Source organism: Cyprinodon tularosa, unplaced genomic scaffold (genome assembly GCF_016077235.1).
Source record: "Cyprinodon tularosa strain WSP-4 unplaced genomic scaffold, ASM1607723v1 ctg343, whole genome shotgun sequence".
NCBI lineage: Eukaryota > Metazoa > Chordata > Actinopteri > Cyprinodontiformes > Cyprinodontidae > Cyprinodon > Cyprinodon tularosa.
In genome coordinates this window covers 1442062-1460436 of record NW_024039056.1, presented here as the reverse complement: position 1 = coordinate 1460436, position 18375 = coordinate 1442062, and the positions used below count along the sequence as shown (strand labels likewise).

The window sequence follows — 18375 nt, the reverse complement described above, 5'->3', positions numbered from 1 at the left end:
GATTGATATGGTGTTTTTAAATGGCAATATATCAGCATATGAAGATATTGTGATATTTTAATTTATCAATATTTTTTCCCTCTTCTTTAGAAGTTTTTAAGTCTGTAAAAAAGAAGTTTTTGAGGAAAAAGAAGAAGTATTATTTTTTTTTAGACTTTCGAAACTCAGAAGCCGATCAAATATCGGGTTAAATATCGGTGGGGTGGCCGATGTCCGATATTCAGTTTTAAGGCCGATACAGGCCGATACCGATAGGGGGCCGATTATATCGTGCATCCCTACAACCAACAATACTTTCGCTGAAATATAAGTAGTATTATTTAATCTGACATGTACTCTGTGTTACCTGAAGATCAGGATATGGGCTTTCTGTATGGAAGTGATTAATACTTTTGTAACTTCTGTTACATATGTTAAATGCACAATTCCTGACAAAGATGTCTTGCAATAGGTTGCTAAAAATTGATAACTGTAGTCTTCAAATTTAATAGGCCCTTAAATGGCATCTTCTGTATTTAAAGCTTTGTGAAACTGAAATAATTTGTGAATTGAATTTTTCAATAATTATTAATTTCCATGTTTTCTAAAAATTAAAGCCTCCTCCCCCTGTAGAAAGAAAGACAAAAAAAAAAAAATTGCCCTAATTTAATCAAGGCTGAAAAAAAGGGGCTCTGCATTCTTGGGCCGGTACCAGCTAGTCAGGCTTAAGGGGGTTACTGCAGAAGAGATACATCCAAAAAATTAGGCCCAGTAGGTCCTGAGGACCAGGACAGAAAACCACCAGAGTAAATGTTTGTTCTTTCCTCATTAAAGAAAGGAAATACTAAGGAAATTATCGTTTTTCTTCCCAATTTTTGCTTCCAGATACTTTTATGATACAGTTCTAAAATTGTGCATAATTATTAAATTATCTGTATGTCCAGATAGATATGTTATTAATGTTAACCTATCTGTGTCCAGAAATTTGAAAAAAGTTACTGAAAAGCAGGATGTGCAAAAATGCTGGCTTCTTTCCTCTTTAAAATACGAAATTGGAGACCAACAACATGCAACAAACAGGTCAAGTCCCACTCGCACTGAAAAAAATCATACCACCTAATACTCTTATGTTTTTTGTGAATTATTCAGGACAGACATTGATTGCTGGTGAAACTCCCGTTCCAACATCAAACCAGCAGGAGGTCCAACTGAAATTCCTGCTCACAGGCCTCCTCTCTGGTCTGCCGCTGCCACCGTTTGCTATCCGCATGTGTCCTCCTCTCACCACCAAAAACATCAACCACTATCAACCCCTTCTGGCTGCCGGTGGGTAGGAATGCATCAGCCACCCATCCACACATAAAACTAACTTTTTTTTTAAAGGACAAATGACTTTCTGCAACAGATCACGCAGTGCAGCATTCTTTAGCAACAACAGTTTGATTCTGTTATTTAGCGCTGATAAAAGCTGCAACAAGATCTTATAAAGCTGAAGAACTGTGACTCTTATTTTTCTCATTCATCTCTCTTTCTGCGCTGTTTTTCTGTCTCTGAATCTCAGGCACCAGCAACGGGTCTGTACTGGTGTACAACCTGACCAGTGGTTTGCTGCACAAAGAACTCAGTGTACACTCCTGTGAAGTCAGGTAAAGACAGAATGTTCCTGATTGTATTGTGTTCATCCAGACAGTTTTGCAAGAGTCTCATCAATATAAGCCAGAAGTAAAAAAAAAAAAAGCACATAGAGCTACTTTAGATGTTCAGTTGGTTAGAAAAAAGTTCACAACAGTTAAGTGATAACTGTTTGATTTGAATAATATTGGAAAGTAAAAGTATTAAATCTGGATTAGATGATCAAGAAGATGATCTTGACATAATAACATAATATGCTTTTTGTTCTAAGGCTTAGGCAATCTCATTAAGCATTCTGACAATAAAATTAAGTTTTTAATGAAACTACATTAAAAAGGAATTCTTTAATATGTACATTAAGGGACTTCAGGCTTTAGAACTCAGCATTTTTTCTATTGAAAAATAAATATTGATTATGTCACGTTTAAGACAAGTTTAGGGAGGAAAAAAAACGCATTATGAGGCTTATGATACATGTATGTTCTTATTTAGTGGCTCCTGTCTCAACAGTTTGCTTCATGCAATCACTAACAGTTTGAAAACCTGATACACAAAACTCTCCAGAAGTTTGCAAGATCTACTGTAAAGTCAGCAAAGCTCCCATAATTCTATGGGCCAAATGACAACTTCACTCCATGTCATAGATGGACATAATATGACCTTTAAACTATCTTTTTTTGGTTGCTTTTTCCACAGGGGGCTCGAATGGGTGAGTCTGACTAGTTTCCTCTCTTTTGCCACTTCTTCCCCCAACAACATGGGCCTGGTACGAAATGAGCTCCAGCATGTCGACCTCCCCACTGGTAAGCAATGCACAATGTATTTTATTCTACTTAGAAAAACAAACAAAAGAAATAATTTGCTAGTTTATCCTGTGAACTATAGTTGTGCAAAATGTTACTGATAGCACACTATTGTAACGTAGTTTAATAGAATAAAAGAGAACACATCTCTGAATTTATGTTCAAAATGTAAAACTTATACTGCTTATTTACACAAAATAGTGTTTTGTAAGCAAAACACTGGGTGCACTGGGGGGTGCTAAAGTGTCCTCTAGGACAACGGTCCCCAACCTTTTTTTGCACCACGGACTGGTTATATGTCAAACAATATTTTCACAGTCCGGCCTTTAAAGTGTGGGGGGTTAATACCATCAAATAAAATGATACGACTGACATAATATCAAATACAAACAGCATAAAAATAGAACTCCCCATTATGTTGAATTAGTGGGAGCCCTGAGCTTGTTTCTCCGCAATAAACCTATCCCATCTAGGCATAATCGGAGACAATGACACAAGAAGTGTGCTCCTAATGTCCAGTCTGCTCCGTGGCTTTGTTTTGGTCGCTGTAACCGTAGAAAATCCCGCTTCACAAAGATAGGATGTTGTAGATAGGATGAATCTTGACCTGAATTAACCTGTGTTAAGAGTTACAGACTGATGTAATTGGAGAGAATACTAAAATTTTTTATACTTTTCAAAATAAAACATCACTCAGATTCTGACGTGGATAAATTATATATATATATATATATATAAAATTATTTTTTTTTTTTTCTCTGTGTGGCCCGGTACCAAATGACAGACGGACCGGTACCAGTCCGCGGCCCAGTGGTTGGGGACCGCTGCTCTAGGAAGCTAAAATGAATGCTAAACATCATGGAAGAACGAGTGGAGGTGAAGAAGTATAAATACCTTAGTGTTTGACTGGACAACAAAGTTGACTGGAGACGTAACTGAATTTGTCTACAAGAAAGGAGAGAGAGCAGACTTTAGTATGAAAAGGACAAAATGCTATCGACAACAGTTAACATCCTCTTTATAAGACTTAAACAGCAACAGAGTGTCTTCAGTAAAAGGTGTCTTCTGATCTGGAGCAAGACAGACTATTATCAGAATCAGAAATACTTTAATAATCCCAGAGGGAAATTACTTTTGTTACACGCTCCAGTTACAGTTTTATATGATATATACACACATCCAACTATACAATATAATAAAGATAAAGAATAAGAATAAAAAGAGATAAAATATATACACATATAATAGAAAGATATAGAAGATCTCCCCTGCCTACAGCTATAAACAGCTACAACAACTAATTGAAAAAAAAAACCTATGGGGTACTACAGCATATTGTTTTTGGTAGGGAGGGATAAATAAAGTACTATTTAATTACATTGAATTATGGGGACAGTTGATGCCTTCCACAAGCAGTTATCATTTTTGGTGTTTGTAAAAGATGGTTTTCAGGAGGGAAAAATATAATAGAAGTATATCAACATTGAATGCAACTAGTTTCCTGAGAGAGGGCAGGAGCTGGTGTCTCCTTTTACAGACTGCCACACATTTCACCTCAGAATCCAGCCTAGTATTTATAATGGGTCACCTGTTCCACAGGATAAACTAGTTCTCATGTTAGCTGGTGTACAAAATGAAAAGCAACGATGACCAGACCCGTCCCTTTGGTTACATACTGCAATGTTCTCTGTGTCCTGTCAGTTCAAAAGCTAAGGATCTAAAGATGTATGCTTTAATTAAAGCCATTTAAGAAGTCCTGAATAAGACATGGACCCGGATATTTTTAAAAGTTGATGTAGAATCCCTAAATATTAGCCCGGTATCTGCTTTGTTTCCCTAAATACATTAAATGCATCAGCGTAATTTTTTAATGGAACTACTGGATAAAAAGAATCCTTTGATATTCCAGTTTGTCTAGTTGATCTGTAGATTTAACAAACTTTTCACGTTTCTATCTGCTTACTGAAGTTGTCAGGAAGGTCATGTAGCTTCTAATCAACCTGTGCAGATGTTCTAATTTTACCTTTTAAACTAATAATTTCTAAGCTGTCCTTTGCATAATCAGATCAGCACTTCCGTCGGGAAAAGTTGTAGCACACACCCGAAGGACGTTCTTCTTTTTTAAAGTGACCATCTTGAAGCTTTGAATGAATTCTGACATTTGCGGATGGAAAGTTGCCAGAGGGTAGAAGAAATTACAGCAGGTGGTCGTATTAAATTACACTTATTTTCTCCTTGCAGCGCCAGCAGTACAGAAAAAACAAGCTGTTTTTTTTTTTTCTTATGGAAAATGAGATTGCCAGTCTTCCATTAGTAGCCCTTCTTTTACACAAACTCTTCATCTGACTGCCTGTTTTGTTTTTGTTTGCTTTCTGACCCTGTGCTTTAGGTCGATGTTTTGCATTCAGAGGTGAGCGAGGAAATGATGAGCCGCCCATCGAAATGATTAAAGTGTCTCATCTCAAGTAAGTTATGAGCTCCTTCCACGTGTGACCTAAAAAATGACTAACACTGAACAGTTTCTCATGCTTTCACTGAAGATACAAAACTTTGCACAAATACATCACATGCACCATAAAATGGACTTACAGCAGTTTATTTAAAGATATTAGATGAAGTAGGGCTGCAACCATCAGAGCTTTGGGGCAAATTTAATGAGCTTCATATTTCTCTGATACTTTTAATATGCTAATACAAAATTCCAATTCTGATTTCTCTTTTAGAGCAATAAGAATCAGGAATAACATTCAAAACGTGTTTCTTCTAGCCTCTACTGAATGGGAACCATGTGGTCAGACTGTTTGTCAATAAAGGACCTTTTTTCATAGACATTTTTTCAGACATATTTAATACAGCTAGCATTACTAAAAGAAATTTCTGAAGTTATAAAGAACAGAGATTATAGTGCTCACTAGTGGCCTGTGTCAACTAAACATAACTTCAGACTATTGTAGTAAATTTCTTTTTATATTAGAAATAGACTAAGCTAACATTTTGCATATTTATAGTACATCTGTAGTTGTACTGCCAATCAAACCTATTTTTTCCTGCAGATATAGTCACCTTTTTGAAGATAGTTGGTTATTGGACCAAAAGAAATATTTTAAACTATTCTGGCCATTGAAGAAGTTTGGGAATTGAAGCAACATTATAAAGTATAATTCTTCTAAGGGAACAGAAGAAAAACTTCAAGATTAGATTTAAATCAAGAACTTTGACTTGATCCTCTTTACACACTATTCCAGAATGTTGGTTGACGTTATTCCAAACACAGTAGATCTTTGGTATTAAATGTCGAGATATGTTTTGTCCCTACAGACAATACCTGGTGGTGGTTTTCAGAGACAAACCTTTGGAGCTGTGGGACATCAGGACCGGCACCCTTCTCCGAGAAATGGCCAAGAACTTCCCCACTGTCACTGCACTGGTACTACCATATTAACACACTAATGAAATCTGGATCAATTTCTCTTTTGCTGTGTTTTCCTTATTTAAATAACATCGATGATTTCTTACTTTGATGATTTCTTATTGTTATAGCCAGTTTTAACCCATTCTATCTTTTGCAAGTTAGGGTTGAGGTCCGTCTGCACAGCAGATTTATTAGTAGCCTTTAAATATCAATATTTATCAGTTTTCTGAGTAAATATATTTAGCTTTTCTCCACCAGCTTTGAAGCTGCTGCATCTACAGCTCAGCCTTTTCAGGGAAAAAAATTTAATTGGTCTGAAATCTTAAATTATTACTGAAATTTAATTTGGGAATTTATTTTGAAAATAGTTTAACAGTGAAATTAAAGCAACTATATTTATTCTATAAACAATAAAGAGATTATTGATAAAAGCAAAAAAACTTATTTCATAATGCCCAAATAACTTTGAAAAAACCTCCTGCTTACTAAAGGAACCCACTACAATGCCCTAAAAGTAGCACAAGAAGAATAAGTTAGAATAGTTTGCCTTTTTATTTTGCCTCATGCCCATTTGTAACATTTTTTAACGGTATTTTTTCCAGGAATGGTCTCCATCCCACAACCTGAAGAGTCTGAAGAAAAAGCAGATGGCAGCGAGGGAGGCCATAGCCCGGCAGACTGTGTCTGATGCAGAGCAGAGTAGTGTTGAATCCTCAGTCATCAGGTGAGTGTCAAACGTTCGTCCTGCTGCTCTTTGTTCGGTAAAAACACTACAGAGATTAAATAGATTTCAGATTTCTTTAATGTTTCACACCTTATTCTTTTTGTGTGTGTTTTGAATCAATTTGAAAACCATAGCCAGGCTGCTGATGCAATAACTCACTCTAAGGGTTATCTATAAGTGCCAGAAACTTACTGGACCACCAGTCAGGTTTTGTTTAAGGTTACAGAATGAATTTGTGTTTAGAATTAGAATGAAGTGCAGAAAGAGATCTGGAGAGATGGTAGGAAGCCTTATGTCACAACTTTTCTGAATATGTATAATGTTGTCATGTTTATTTTCAATAAAAATAATGCTCATTAACCCCTTGTGGATGCCGTACCAAAAACCTTCCATTATTGCCCTATTTCATCCTTGTCTCCTGTAGTCTCCTGCAAGACGCAGAGAGCAAATCAGAGACCAGCCAGGCAATCTCGGCCAGAGAACACTTTGTGTTGACAGACACCGATGGGCAGGTTTACCACATCACTGTGGAGGGCAACAGCGTGAAAGACGGGGCACGAATCCCCCCTGATGTGAGTCCTGATATCTTGTCCTTATTTTAAAAATTATACTCTTGACTTCATTATGAGACGCAGGTTTTTCCAGCGACTTTTTAATATTTGCTGCTATCAACAAGTTTTTAGCCTCCTTTACGGTTTGTTTTGTTCTCTTTTTGATCTTTGAATAGTTGCTTTTTTTCTCTATGGTGTTACATTAATATGTGTTCTCAAAATAAAAAATCAGTCAGTTTCTCTTATAGCTTCATGTCTTTGAAGAGTAAAAAAGAATCCTGGTATAAAAGTAAACTGGTTTTTAAAACTCAGCCCTGGCCTTTCATTGTTTTGTTATTATTGTTGCGAGGTAATGTACTTCTTAAAGCTCTTAATGATTGTTTGCGCTGCTTTTTTTTTTGCAGGGTAGCATGGGCAGTATTGCCTGTATTGCCTGGAAAGGCGACACCTTGGTGCTTGGAGATGTGGATGGCAACCTGAACTTCTGGGACCTTAAAGCTCGTTTGTCAAGGTAAGAAAATTTCCAAGGTATTCATACATTCATCATAAATCATTTAATTCAATTCAATTCAGTTTATTTATATAGCGCCAATTCACAACACATGTCATCTCAAGGCGCTTTACAGATTTAGTTGTTCTTGTTATAATGAAACGACACCATTTACTGTATCATGGAAGATTTTTATCCTTCCTCAAATTCACTTTTTCTTAATCATTTTTGTGCATCAAAGAAAAATAATGTAGTGCACTCACAACCACAAATTGAGCATACATTTTAACAACAGACAGAAGAGCAGTTGAAGAGGTAGAAGAAATAATTCAACTGGAGAAAATGATTTTCTCAGGGGGATACCGACACATCGGGGCTGGGTGAAGAAGATCCGCTTTGCTCCTGGTAAAGGCAACCAAAAGCTGCTGGTCATGTACACAGATGGAGCAGAGGTCTGGGACACTAAAGAGGTAAGCATCTACACACCCACCACTTCACTGCACTGCTTAAACAGCAGTACAGCTAACTCCTTCAATAGTATCATATAACGTCACCTCACAGCTCTGCTCTATTGATATGTGCTGATTTTTCTACTAATTTTACAGATAAAATAGTAAAAATAAAATATATTTTAATTTATTAAGTGAAAGAAGCTGCAAGTATGAGTGCATTTAAAGACTGAAACCAACATATTTTGGATTATTAAAGAAAATGCATCATACATGTAACATGTAAGTATTCTATTAAAGGTTCAAATGGTCAGTGGCATTCGGTTTGGACGCAATGTGAACTACCGCATCCTAGACATCGACTGGTGTACGTCAGATAAAGTTGTGTTGGCTTCAGACGATGGCTGCATCCGAGTGTTGGAGATGGCCATGAAGTCTGCCAGTTACCGCATGGATGAGCAAGACCTGACTGGTGAGCAAGGAAAAAGTCTCAATGGATTAAAAAAATGAGGTTTTAAAGGGCACTGCGGTCTATTAGGACCCAGCTATGCTTCATTATATTAACTTGATGTTCCTGTTTGCCTGTGGGGATCATACACAGACCCAGTGTGGTGTCCTTACCTGCTGCTTCCCCGCGCTGCCCTCACCCTCAAGGCTTTCCTCCTGCTCCAGCCCTGGTCAGGAACCTTCACTATGGACATCACACAGGTGTAAGTTTCTCTCTACATTCTGTATGATCCTCATATAAAGCATTAAGAGATTTATTTCTGTTGGTTTTGAAGGTTTTGGTTTGTCTTAAATATTTTAGCTGGAGTGCTTCAATATTTAAGGAAAGCTCATTCAGGTTCAACTGCTTTAGCTTTAATTCTGGAGGTTTCTTCCTGTTAAAAGGGAGTTTTTCCTCTCCACTGTCGCTACAAGCATGCTTAGTGTGAGGGATTGTATTTGAGTCGATGCAATCAACTAGTTTTCCTTAGATAGAAAACTTTGTATCAATTTGACTGTATGATCTGGTTGAACTGTAAAGTGCCTTGAGATGACATGTGTTGTGAATTTGGCGCTATATAAATAAACTGAATTGAATTGAATTGAATTCAAGCCACAAACCACTGATAAAACAGAGTTTAAATGTACTAGGTCTTATCTAATTTGTCATGAAATTTATTCACTTATTCCCAAACTTAGAGCTGGATTTAGATATTGGAATTATTTTAAAGCTGTATGTTAAACCTTTTTATTGCGATCTTGAGTTAAAATGATTATAAACAACGACGATTCTTAGGATTGATCTGAAAGTGCTAAACGTTGATTTTATAGTCCAGCTGAAGTAGCTACGTTTTTTTGTTTTCCTTTTTTGCTTCTTTTCTAAGTTCTGAATCCTCACTTTAAAAAAATCTTTTAAAGATGTTTCAGGAGGCTACTTTACCCCACGTTATCTCAGAATATCTGTTAGAATTAGATGTAATCAAATCAACTTTGTTTTCATTTTATGTCGTTTAACATTAAGTGTCAAGAAAAAAACAGTCGTCAATATTCTTTGTTTTCCCCTTTAGAGATTACAGTGAAAAAGTTGAGATAAAAGGACTGATCCAGGAGCAGCTCAACTCATTGTCTAAGTAAGTTTCTTGTATCTTACAAGATTTAGAATTGCTAACAATCTGAAATAATCTCACTTACTCGAAGATTTAATGATGTTGATCCTTTGGGGCTTTTAATTATTTATTTCAATAGTATTGTTTTGGGATGGTAGGGGGTAGAATAATCATACAACTGGCCTAAATAATAGGAATGGGGATCAGATGTTGATCTAATGTGTTCATAAACCATCTGTCATTTTGATATTCAAGCCTTAACAGTTCTTTTTATTTTTCAGAAAAGATACACATTTTTCATTCACTACCCTGGGGAAAAAAAACGGTTCTAATTAATCTTTTTATCCAACATCAAGCTGACATCCATGCCCATGATGGGTGTTTGACACTCATGTAAACATTTAGTGTGTTTACACATGATGTTAACGCTAAGTTAGGCTTAATAAAGTTTTGCCAGAGATCGTTTTGTTTTAATGTACTGTGTAGCTGGAATGATAAGAGAATTCATTGTGGTGCTGCTGTTCTGAAGAATGATCTGTTTCTGATTGGATCCTCAGTGATATGAAGAGTGTGCTTCTGGACCCAGAGCTCAGTCTTCTGCAGCGCTGCCTCCTGGTCTCACGGTGTGTTAAACCTCTATGTGGTGTTGCTACTATCTGCAAATTGCACTATTATATGAAACTACAGGTATATGTTCAAAGTATAACACTAAATACTATCTTCAGCTGATAACCACTGTGGTAATATTTTTATATTTAATTTGCATTAAAATAGGAAAAAAAAAAAAAGAGTCTGTATTTTATTTTTATTATGAAAGCCTGAGAGCAAAAGTCAGTAAATCAGGTCATTTTCTTCAGTTTTCTTTTAGTTGAGACTCTGTTCTACAAGAGATTTTTTTTTTTTTAGTAAGGCTTTTAGTACAACTTTAATTCATCAAGGAACCAAAAAAAAAAGTATTTATTTTGTTGAATATTTTGACATAAATACAATTGAGATCTCATCTCTGCATTTTTCTGTTCCAACTTTTTGATGAAGAATCAGCTCCAAAATATAGGAGCTTAGATCAGTAGCGAGGAAACTCCAAAGGAAAATGAAGCAGCTTATAAAACATTATAATGTGACTAATTTCTTCAAAGGCCTTTTTTTTCTCTCTCCCTTATGTATTTGACTTTAGGCTGTTTGGCGATGAGTCCGACCTTAACTTCTGGACGGTGGCGTCTCACTACCTGCAGCTGTTTGCGCAGGCTCGTCAGTTAAGCGTGACAACTGAAGGCGGGAGCGAAGAAACCCAGCCGGCGTCTCAAAACCACCTAGACATTTGCCACGACATCCTGTGCGAGTGTTCCTACTTCCAGGTCAGTGAAAAGGAAGCAGAGCGGATTATTTGGTTGTGTTTTCATTACCTCCTTAGGAAAGATCCTGAAGAAAAGATCTTTTCTGACAGTGAAAAATTTCAGTGTTTATACTGGGATTTTATACTGAATTTCTATCAGTGCCTGTAAGGTGACAGAAAGTAAAAGAGCTGTGCTTCCTTTTGCAAGGCAGTAGATATCCTCTTGTCTGTTGGAGGTAATTATTTTATAAGGAAATTTTGTATAATAAAGATGATTGCTCTTTATTATTCCTATCATTTAATTCCCTTTTTGTTCTGGTCGATTGTTGCTTTCATTTTAAAGGCGTTGGCGCCAGAGTCCCCTGATCTTTTGTAAAAGATTTCACAATTTATCCTCTCCCTAATAATTGTCTTCACATCTCTGTTTAACCATTTTTTCTAATTTAAAATCTGCTATGCTTAATATGTGAACTTGACCCATTCTTAGATTGCGTGTCCTGCATATAAGTATCTGAACTTTAATCTTTGGAAATCTTCTGCTCCACCCGTTTGACTCAACAGAAGTTCCAGTTGGATCGAGTTCACTTGCAGGAGGTGAAGAGGTCCAGCTACGAGCACACCAAGAAATGTGCTGACCAGCTTCTCCTGCTGGGTCAGGTAAGAACAACGCTGCCCGAGCTCCTGCACCAGGGGTCCTCAGACTTCCTGTTACATGTCCAAGTTTGAAGCGAAGCTGCGAATAAATAATGACCAGTAAATTAGATTTTGCTAACTTTGCGAACTGGCTAAAAATATGGCGTTAAGCCTACAGTTTGTTTCTGACTCAAAGCTGCTCTGAATGAAATCTGTGCTTTAGTTTTATTAGAATTTTAAAATCGAAACTCTTGAGATCAATTCCTTTTATGCCTCAAGAATGAAGTGTTTCACTGACAGCATCTACTGTGGTAGGTTAGAAATACCTGGAATCAACAATGAACAGTGAGGCAGCCTCTTCCTACTGGCAACTTCTTATTTATTAGTTTTTTCAGATAATTTATTTCTTTATTTCCATTTTTTTTTACATGTGTTTGTCTTATCTTTCAAAGTAAAAGCAGGCTTTAACATGGAACACCATCTCATCATATAGGAATTTTTTTTTACTATTTTAGCAGGATAAAAGTAAATAATTTTTATTAGAATTAATTCTTTTTTTACACTTATAATACATTAATTTTATTTGACAAACTTAAGAAAAAAATCTCAGACTTCCTATTTGATTTCTACTCTGAAGCATTTGTCTTTAGGTACTGGTTTCTCACACAGGTGGACCGTCCCCCACTCATTAGTGGGTGAGACCATCCAGCTTGTCCCACTCCTCAGGCATACATTCATATCAGGTGCATATAATCCCTGATTAATAACAGGACAGCCTGCAGGCTCCCATTAGAAGCCTGTGTGCTAGACGTGCAGCCATCTACCACACTGACAGTCTTCTTTCCAGCCTCCAGCTTGATCGTCATTTTTTATTGTAAACCCCATTAGAACACTTTCCTCTACTTTGTTTGTCTCCTCTGCATCAGCCGTTACACTCTCTTCACTTTGTCGTTGCTCTCAGACTGACCGGGCAGTGCAATTGCTGCTGGAGACGAGTGCAGACAACCCAAGCTACTACTGTGACTCACTCAAAGCCTGCCTAGTGACCACCATCACCTCCTCTGGACCTTCACAGTCGACAATCAAACTAGTGGCCACTAATATGATCGCTAACGGCAAACTTGCAGGTAAATTGAGTTTTTTTTCCTGCTAAGACCTCTAGCATGTTTTTTTTCTTTTTTGTTTAAATGGCAGAAATGCAGAATGTTAGAGTATCAGTGATTGATCCCTCTTTAACTCGTTTCTGTGGACCATTGTGGCTTCGTTTCAGAGGGAGTGCAGCTTTTGTGTTTGATTGACAAGGCAGCAGATGCCTGCCGCTACCTGCAGACTTACGGGGAATGGAACCGCGCTGCTTGGCTTGCTAAGGTAACTCAGCATCACTGAATCGATGGCATTTCCTGCTCCGGCAAATGACGCAAACAAGTTCTTTGGTTTAAAGACAAATTATATGCTGCTTTTTTTATTCGTTTTCAATCGTTATTTAGAGCTTTAAAGAAATCAGGAAGACATGGGAAAATTCTGGGATTGAAAACATGTAGGAACTCAGAGAAAAGGAGGCCGGTAGCTTTTAGTTTGTGACTGACAGCCTCCTGTGTGATATGTGTGTTTCCAGGTTCGCTTGAACTCAGCAGAAAGCTCTGATGTGTTGAAGCGCTGGGCAGAGCACCTGTGCTCCCCTCAGGTAAACCAGAAATCCAAAGCCATCCTGGTGCTGCTGTCCCTGGGCTGCTTCTACAAAGTGGGAGAGATGTTGCACAGGTACAGCAAAAAAAACAATCCATTCATTAGGGATTCTGTTCAAGTAGGGTAACCTCAGGCATTTTTAACAGTAACTCTGAAGTGTCATTTTCCTAATTATTTACACATAGATTAAGTTTTATAGTAGTAAATATTACATTAAATATAGTTTAACACAATTATTTATTATTTATTTAAATAAAAAATGTTTTAAATGTTACTTTAACAGCTGTCAGATATTCCAGGTTTGAATCAGCGCCAATTGTTGCATAACTTCGCTCTCTTTAAACACATTTCCTGTGATGCTACTATCAAAAAAGGCAAATACTTCCACACAAAAAGCCTAAAGAAGGAAATGATTTTATTTAAAAAATCAGGGCTGCATAGTAAAGCAGTGGGTAGTGCTGTTACCTTGCAGCAACATGGCTCTGGGTTCGATTCCTGCATGGAGCTTGCATGTTCTCCCTGAGCATGCAAGGGTTCTCTCCAGGTACTCCGGCTTCCTCCTACAGTCCAAAAACATGACTGTTAGGTTCTTTAAATTGTCCTTAAGTGTGAGTGTGTCCGTGCATGGTTGTGTGTCTGTGTGTTGCTCTGCGACAGACTGGCGACCTGTCCATGTTGTACCCCGCCTCTCGCCCATAGACTGCTGGAGATGGGCATTAGCCCCACCGCAACCCTGACAAAGACTAAGTGGGAGAAGATTGATATTAAAAAATAAGAATAATTCAGTTTTCAAATATTTTGTTTCAGGTTTTATGTAATTAGATTAATTTATTCTGAGCTTTGTGTATTGCGGGTCAGTTCATAGTGTTTGGTGTCTTTTACCACAGAATCAATATGATGCAGGTTTACCAGTATGACTTCAGAGATGCTCTTAGCAGTATGAATCTCTCTCTGTGAATTATAGTCTTCTTTTGTAATTGTTCTAATCTCTTGTTTTTGCTCCTCTCTCCTCTCCGCCTGCCGGGGACAGTATGAGGTACTTTGATCGTGCTGCCCTCTTCATTGAGGCTTGCCTGAAATATGGGGTGATGGAGGCCAATGACTCTTCCAATATCCTTTTTTCAAATCCCATTACAGAACACACTGGCTCCTGTTTTTACCAAATGTTACTCTGTATGTCTCGTTTAAAAGAATAAGGTAGCATTTGATTAAAGTCTGCATATGTGCAGACTTTTATCTTTGTGTGTCTTATTAGAAATATAGTCAAATTTGTTTCATAAGACAATCATAGGCCTATTGCTCTAAAAAAAAAACACCAGGGAGGCGTCCAGGAGGCATCCTTGTAATTAACCGATCCGTACCGGAAGCACGATCCGTACCATCAACTCATTTGCGCTTGCGCAAACAGAATAACTTCCGGTGGCAATATTTCCTTTTTCTTACTTTTTTATTCTTTTGTATTTTTTAGAGTTGGGTTTCTTTTTGTATATCTTTGTATTTTCGTCAATATTGCATTCTCTAAAAATAAAAAAACAGAAATACATAAAAAAGTTCAATCGCCTTGTGATAGTTACTTTGACTGCTCTGAGCATGCGCAAATATACGTCACACAGCGTATATATTTAAATTTGTTTAAATATTTGATTTACTCTTAACTATGCACTCCAGCAGTACTGATCCCACAATGGATTCATTTGCTACCTTTCATGACCTGCAGTTTTTCATTGATAAGGGAACATTTCCCGAAAATTTGGATTTTTATTCCAGAAAAACGACATCAAGCAACACAATGGATTGAATTTAAAAAGCATTCATTTCTTCCAGAAAAGTCTTCAATATTGTCTTTACGATGTAGTTTAGTATTCTTTAATTATTTAAGGATATAAATAAATTTTTTTCAGTACCGTAATTACATTATTTTTTGGCGACCCGGAAGTTATTCTGTTCGCGCAGGCGCAAATGAGCTGATGGTACGGATCGTGCTACCGGTACGGATCAGGTAGCGACAATCCTAACCAGATGCCCGAGCCACCTCAACTGGCTCCTCTCGACGTGGAGGAGCAGCGGCTCTACTCCGAGTCCCTCCCGGATGACCGAGCTTCTCACCCTATCTCTAAGGGAGAGCCCAGCCACCCTACGGAGGAAACCCATTTCGGCCGCTTGTATCCGCGATCTCGTTCTTTCGGTCATGACCCAGAGTTCATGACCATAGATGAAGGTAGGAACGTAGATTGACCAATCCGCCTGTCGATCTCCCGCTCTTTTCTTCCCTCAGTCAACTAATTTAATTATTGATTAATCGTTAACTGGAGTGTAGAGACTAAAATATGCCTTTAGCTCATAGAGCGACCCACCTTAAGCATCAATTATACCAAAATTGCAAAAAAAAAATATGTGCACATTTAGCATTTAGGATTTAAAAAACTTATCGTCTGTCAATATGATATTACATCAACAGACCACCTCAAGTGGAAAAGTTTTAGTTGAATTCAATTAATTGAAAAACATAATTGATAAATGAATCAATTTGTAAAATAATCCTTAGTTGCTGACCTACATCGTTTTTCGGTTTCTTTTTCTACTGAATGCTTTTCCTTTACCCTCACTGGGTCTCTTAATGAGGAAACAGACAGTGGATCTGCTGTTTGGATTTCACTCAGTAATTAACTACTCACAGGTTATCAACAACATTTTTAGTAAATCCATAAAGGATAAGAGCAGTTATTAGGATTATTTGCATTAAATGAAGCCATGTCTTTGAAGGAGGTCAAATTTAATTCTATAAAAAATCAGGTGTTCAATTCTGCAGATTAGATTCACTTCTTGAAGACTGTCGATACAAATACAAGTGTCATTTCACTGTGAGGTTTTGTGTCCTTGACTCATTTCTGCACATAAACTCATCGAGGCTGCATTTTTGGATTATGCACGGCTGCTGCGCTCGCTGGGCCTGCGGGAGGGCGCCGCTCTCTGGGCATCACGGGCCGGCAGCGCCGGGGAGCAGCTAATGGAGGAGCTCTTCCAAGGAGAAGGAGGCGTTCCAGAAGCCGTCCTTGGTGATGACGAAGTGGAAGTGGGGCTGGAGGGCACTGAGTGAATAAAGGAGCAGCTCCTCTCTGATTTGTAACTTAATTGTCATGAACAAACTCTAAGCTTCCAGGAAACTCCTGGTCTGAAGCGATGTGAGATGTTTATTCCTTGTGAGGTTTTTACTGGAGACTACCTTTGTCTGTGGCTGTAATGGGGTTGAGTTTTCTTAACACGTGATGTAAACAGTGTGTGTTTGTGTTCATGTGTAAATGCATGTGACAGCCCAAGAAGAAACACACTTAGTGTCCCTGTTGCCTCATCACTCCATGCTGCTCAGCACGTTTAAATTCCTGAATGTTTATTTTCTGAACGTTACTTTCTGTGCTCCTATTGGTGATTTCAGAGTACTGCTGTCCCTCTATGGGTGCGCTCAAAAAATATCCTAATGTATGGAGGATTTTCTTGATTTAAGAATTGCACTTTTAATTTTCCACCTAAGATTTAATAACTTACTTTAATTGCCCATTTAATACTACACAGGTACACCAACACAATAGAAACCTACTTCACAGGCATTTCTGCCTTTTCTTGTGCTTAAGTGCTTAAGTTGCACAGCTTGGCCTTTGTGTTCTTGTTAGATTCACGTCCGTTTGAGGACTGCCACCAGAGTGCAGTTCAGTACAAAATATATCCTAAAGTGATTTTATTATCTTCAATGATAATAATGCTGTTTTTATAGAAGCCTCTGATGATTGTTTTTATTTTCAGGTTCCCGTTATGCTGTTTGTTAAAGCAAAGCTCATGAAACCTGCTGCTTATCAAAATCACAAAACCCCCTCTGGCTTTTAAACGTTGTCACCATACAGCCACAAAATCGCTGTAATCTATTGGGATTATAAATGACAGACCAACACCAAAAAGCACATCTTTGTGAAACTAAACTTTTACAGTAGTTTTTTCACCAGCTTTTCATGTCTAGAGACACAAACATTTTTTCCTGTTTAATTTACTCAGACTGAAGGAAGAGAATCTTTGAACTAGTATTTTTAAGTCTTGCCACTGACTTTTTTTTCACAAACTTTTTTCAGAAATCCTCATGTTTCTGCTTCACAGGCATCTCCTGAGGTGAATTGGTTTGATTAATTTACATTTGGTTAGAGTAAAGACACACCAAGCGTGTTTTCCTTTCATCCCATAACCATATCGGTTTGTCATATTCCAGTAAAACACATCAAAGGTTGTGGTTATAATGTGCAAAGAAGGGAAAAAAATGTTAAAGGGGTGGGGAATACTACAGCAAGGTACTTTAAGATCCACATTCCCCTTCTCTGCTCTTCCTGCTTCGTTCTTTACATTCTAAACATCCTCGAAACCATCAGCATGATATCACAAAGACTTCAGTCTGTTAGATGTAAAACCAGACACTGACCTTTAGTGTTGATGTGTTTCATAAACACATCAGTGGCGTTTTGTTTAGTCTGTGCTACTTTAAAACCTACATCAGTGTTTCTATGCTAACAGACATGGAGGACTCATGTTTCAGTATCCGATTAGCTGTAGTGACTCTTTTTCTGTCTACCCGTGTGATGGCATTGTGAAGACCTGTAGCTGTCTTCTTGTTCTTTAAACATGTTTAATATTTGCTGCTTTCTTTATACATATATGAAATTATACTGTTGAAAATCCTGACATGTAGACATGTCTAACTGTATATTTTCTCTAAAAAAAAAATCATTGTAGTTTCTTTTTTTTCTCTGTTGAAACAGTGATTCTGAAGCTTTATGGCAAGATAAAGAATATATATGTGTATATGGATGGAATAAATGTGTTGGTTTTTATTTTCCCCACCAATATGAATATGTAAGCACAAGAGGGCGCTCTTGTCACTTAAAGGAGTTAAAAAGTATCAATAGTTTGTTGTGTAAAAGCAGAAAGATCTTTTAAATATTCCTGATTCTTTCTGAGTTCCAAGCCAGGTAGGCTGAATTTTAATGTTTGCTCATTTATCAAACTGTCCTTTAAGTGAATTAGACCCTGCATGAGCCACTTCCGCAGTTAATT

General features: G+C 37.4%; 1 protein-coding gene across 1 annotated transcript in view; it reads left to right on the top strand.

Moving 5' to 3' along the window:
• Positions 1 to 18129, top strand: part of wdr11 (WD repeat domain 11) — a 32167-nt gene extending 14038 nt beyond the window's left edge. Inside the window, exons 10-29 of the mRNA XM_038294712.1 lie at positions 1129 to 1305; positions 1541 to 1625; positions 2308 to 2414; positions 4804 to 4879; positions 5733 to 5841; positions 6429 to 6550; positions 6975 to 7122; positions 7506 to 7612; positions 7947 to 8061; positions 8341 to 8512; positions 8642 to 8750; positions 9594 to 9656; positions 10190 to 10255; positions 10807 to 10987; positions 11527 to 11622; positions 12560 to 12725; positions 12869 to 12966; positions 13214 to 13359; positions 14315 to 14394; positions 16179 to 18129. Coding sequence (XP_038150640.1) covers positions 1129 to 1305; positions 1541 to 1625; positions 2308 to 2414; positions 4804 to 4879; positions 5733 to 5841; positions 6429 to 6550; positions 6975 to 7122; positions 7506 to 7612; positions 7947 to 8061; positions 8341 to 8512; positions 8642 to 8750; positions 9594 to 9656; positions 10190 to 10255; positions 10807 to 10987; positions 11527 to 11622; positions 12560 to 12725; positions 12869 to 12966; positions 13214 to 13359; positions 14315 to 14394; positions 16179 to 16381 — 2426 coding nt within the window. The 3' untranslated portion in view covers positions 16382 to 18129. The remainder of the gene's footprint in view (positions 1 to 1128; positions 1306 to 1540; positions 1626 to 2307; positions 2415 to 4803; positions 4880 to 5732; positions 5842 to 6428; positions 6551 to 6974; positions 7123 to 7505; positions 7613 to 7946; positions 8062 to 8340; positions 8513 to 8641; positions 8751 to 9593; positions 9657 to 10189; positions 10256 to 10806; positions 10988 to 11526; positions 11623 to 12559; positions 12726 to 12868; positions 12967 to 13213; positions 13360 to 14314; positions 14395 to 16178) is intronic.
• The last annotated feature ends 246 nt before the right edge of the window (positions 18130 to 18375 follow it).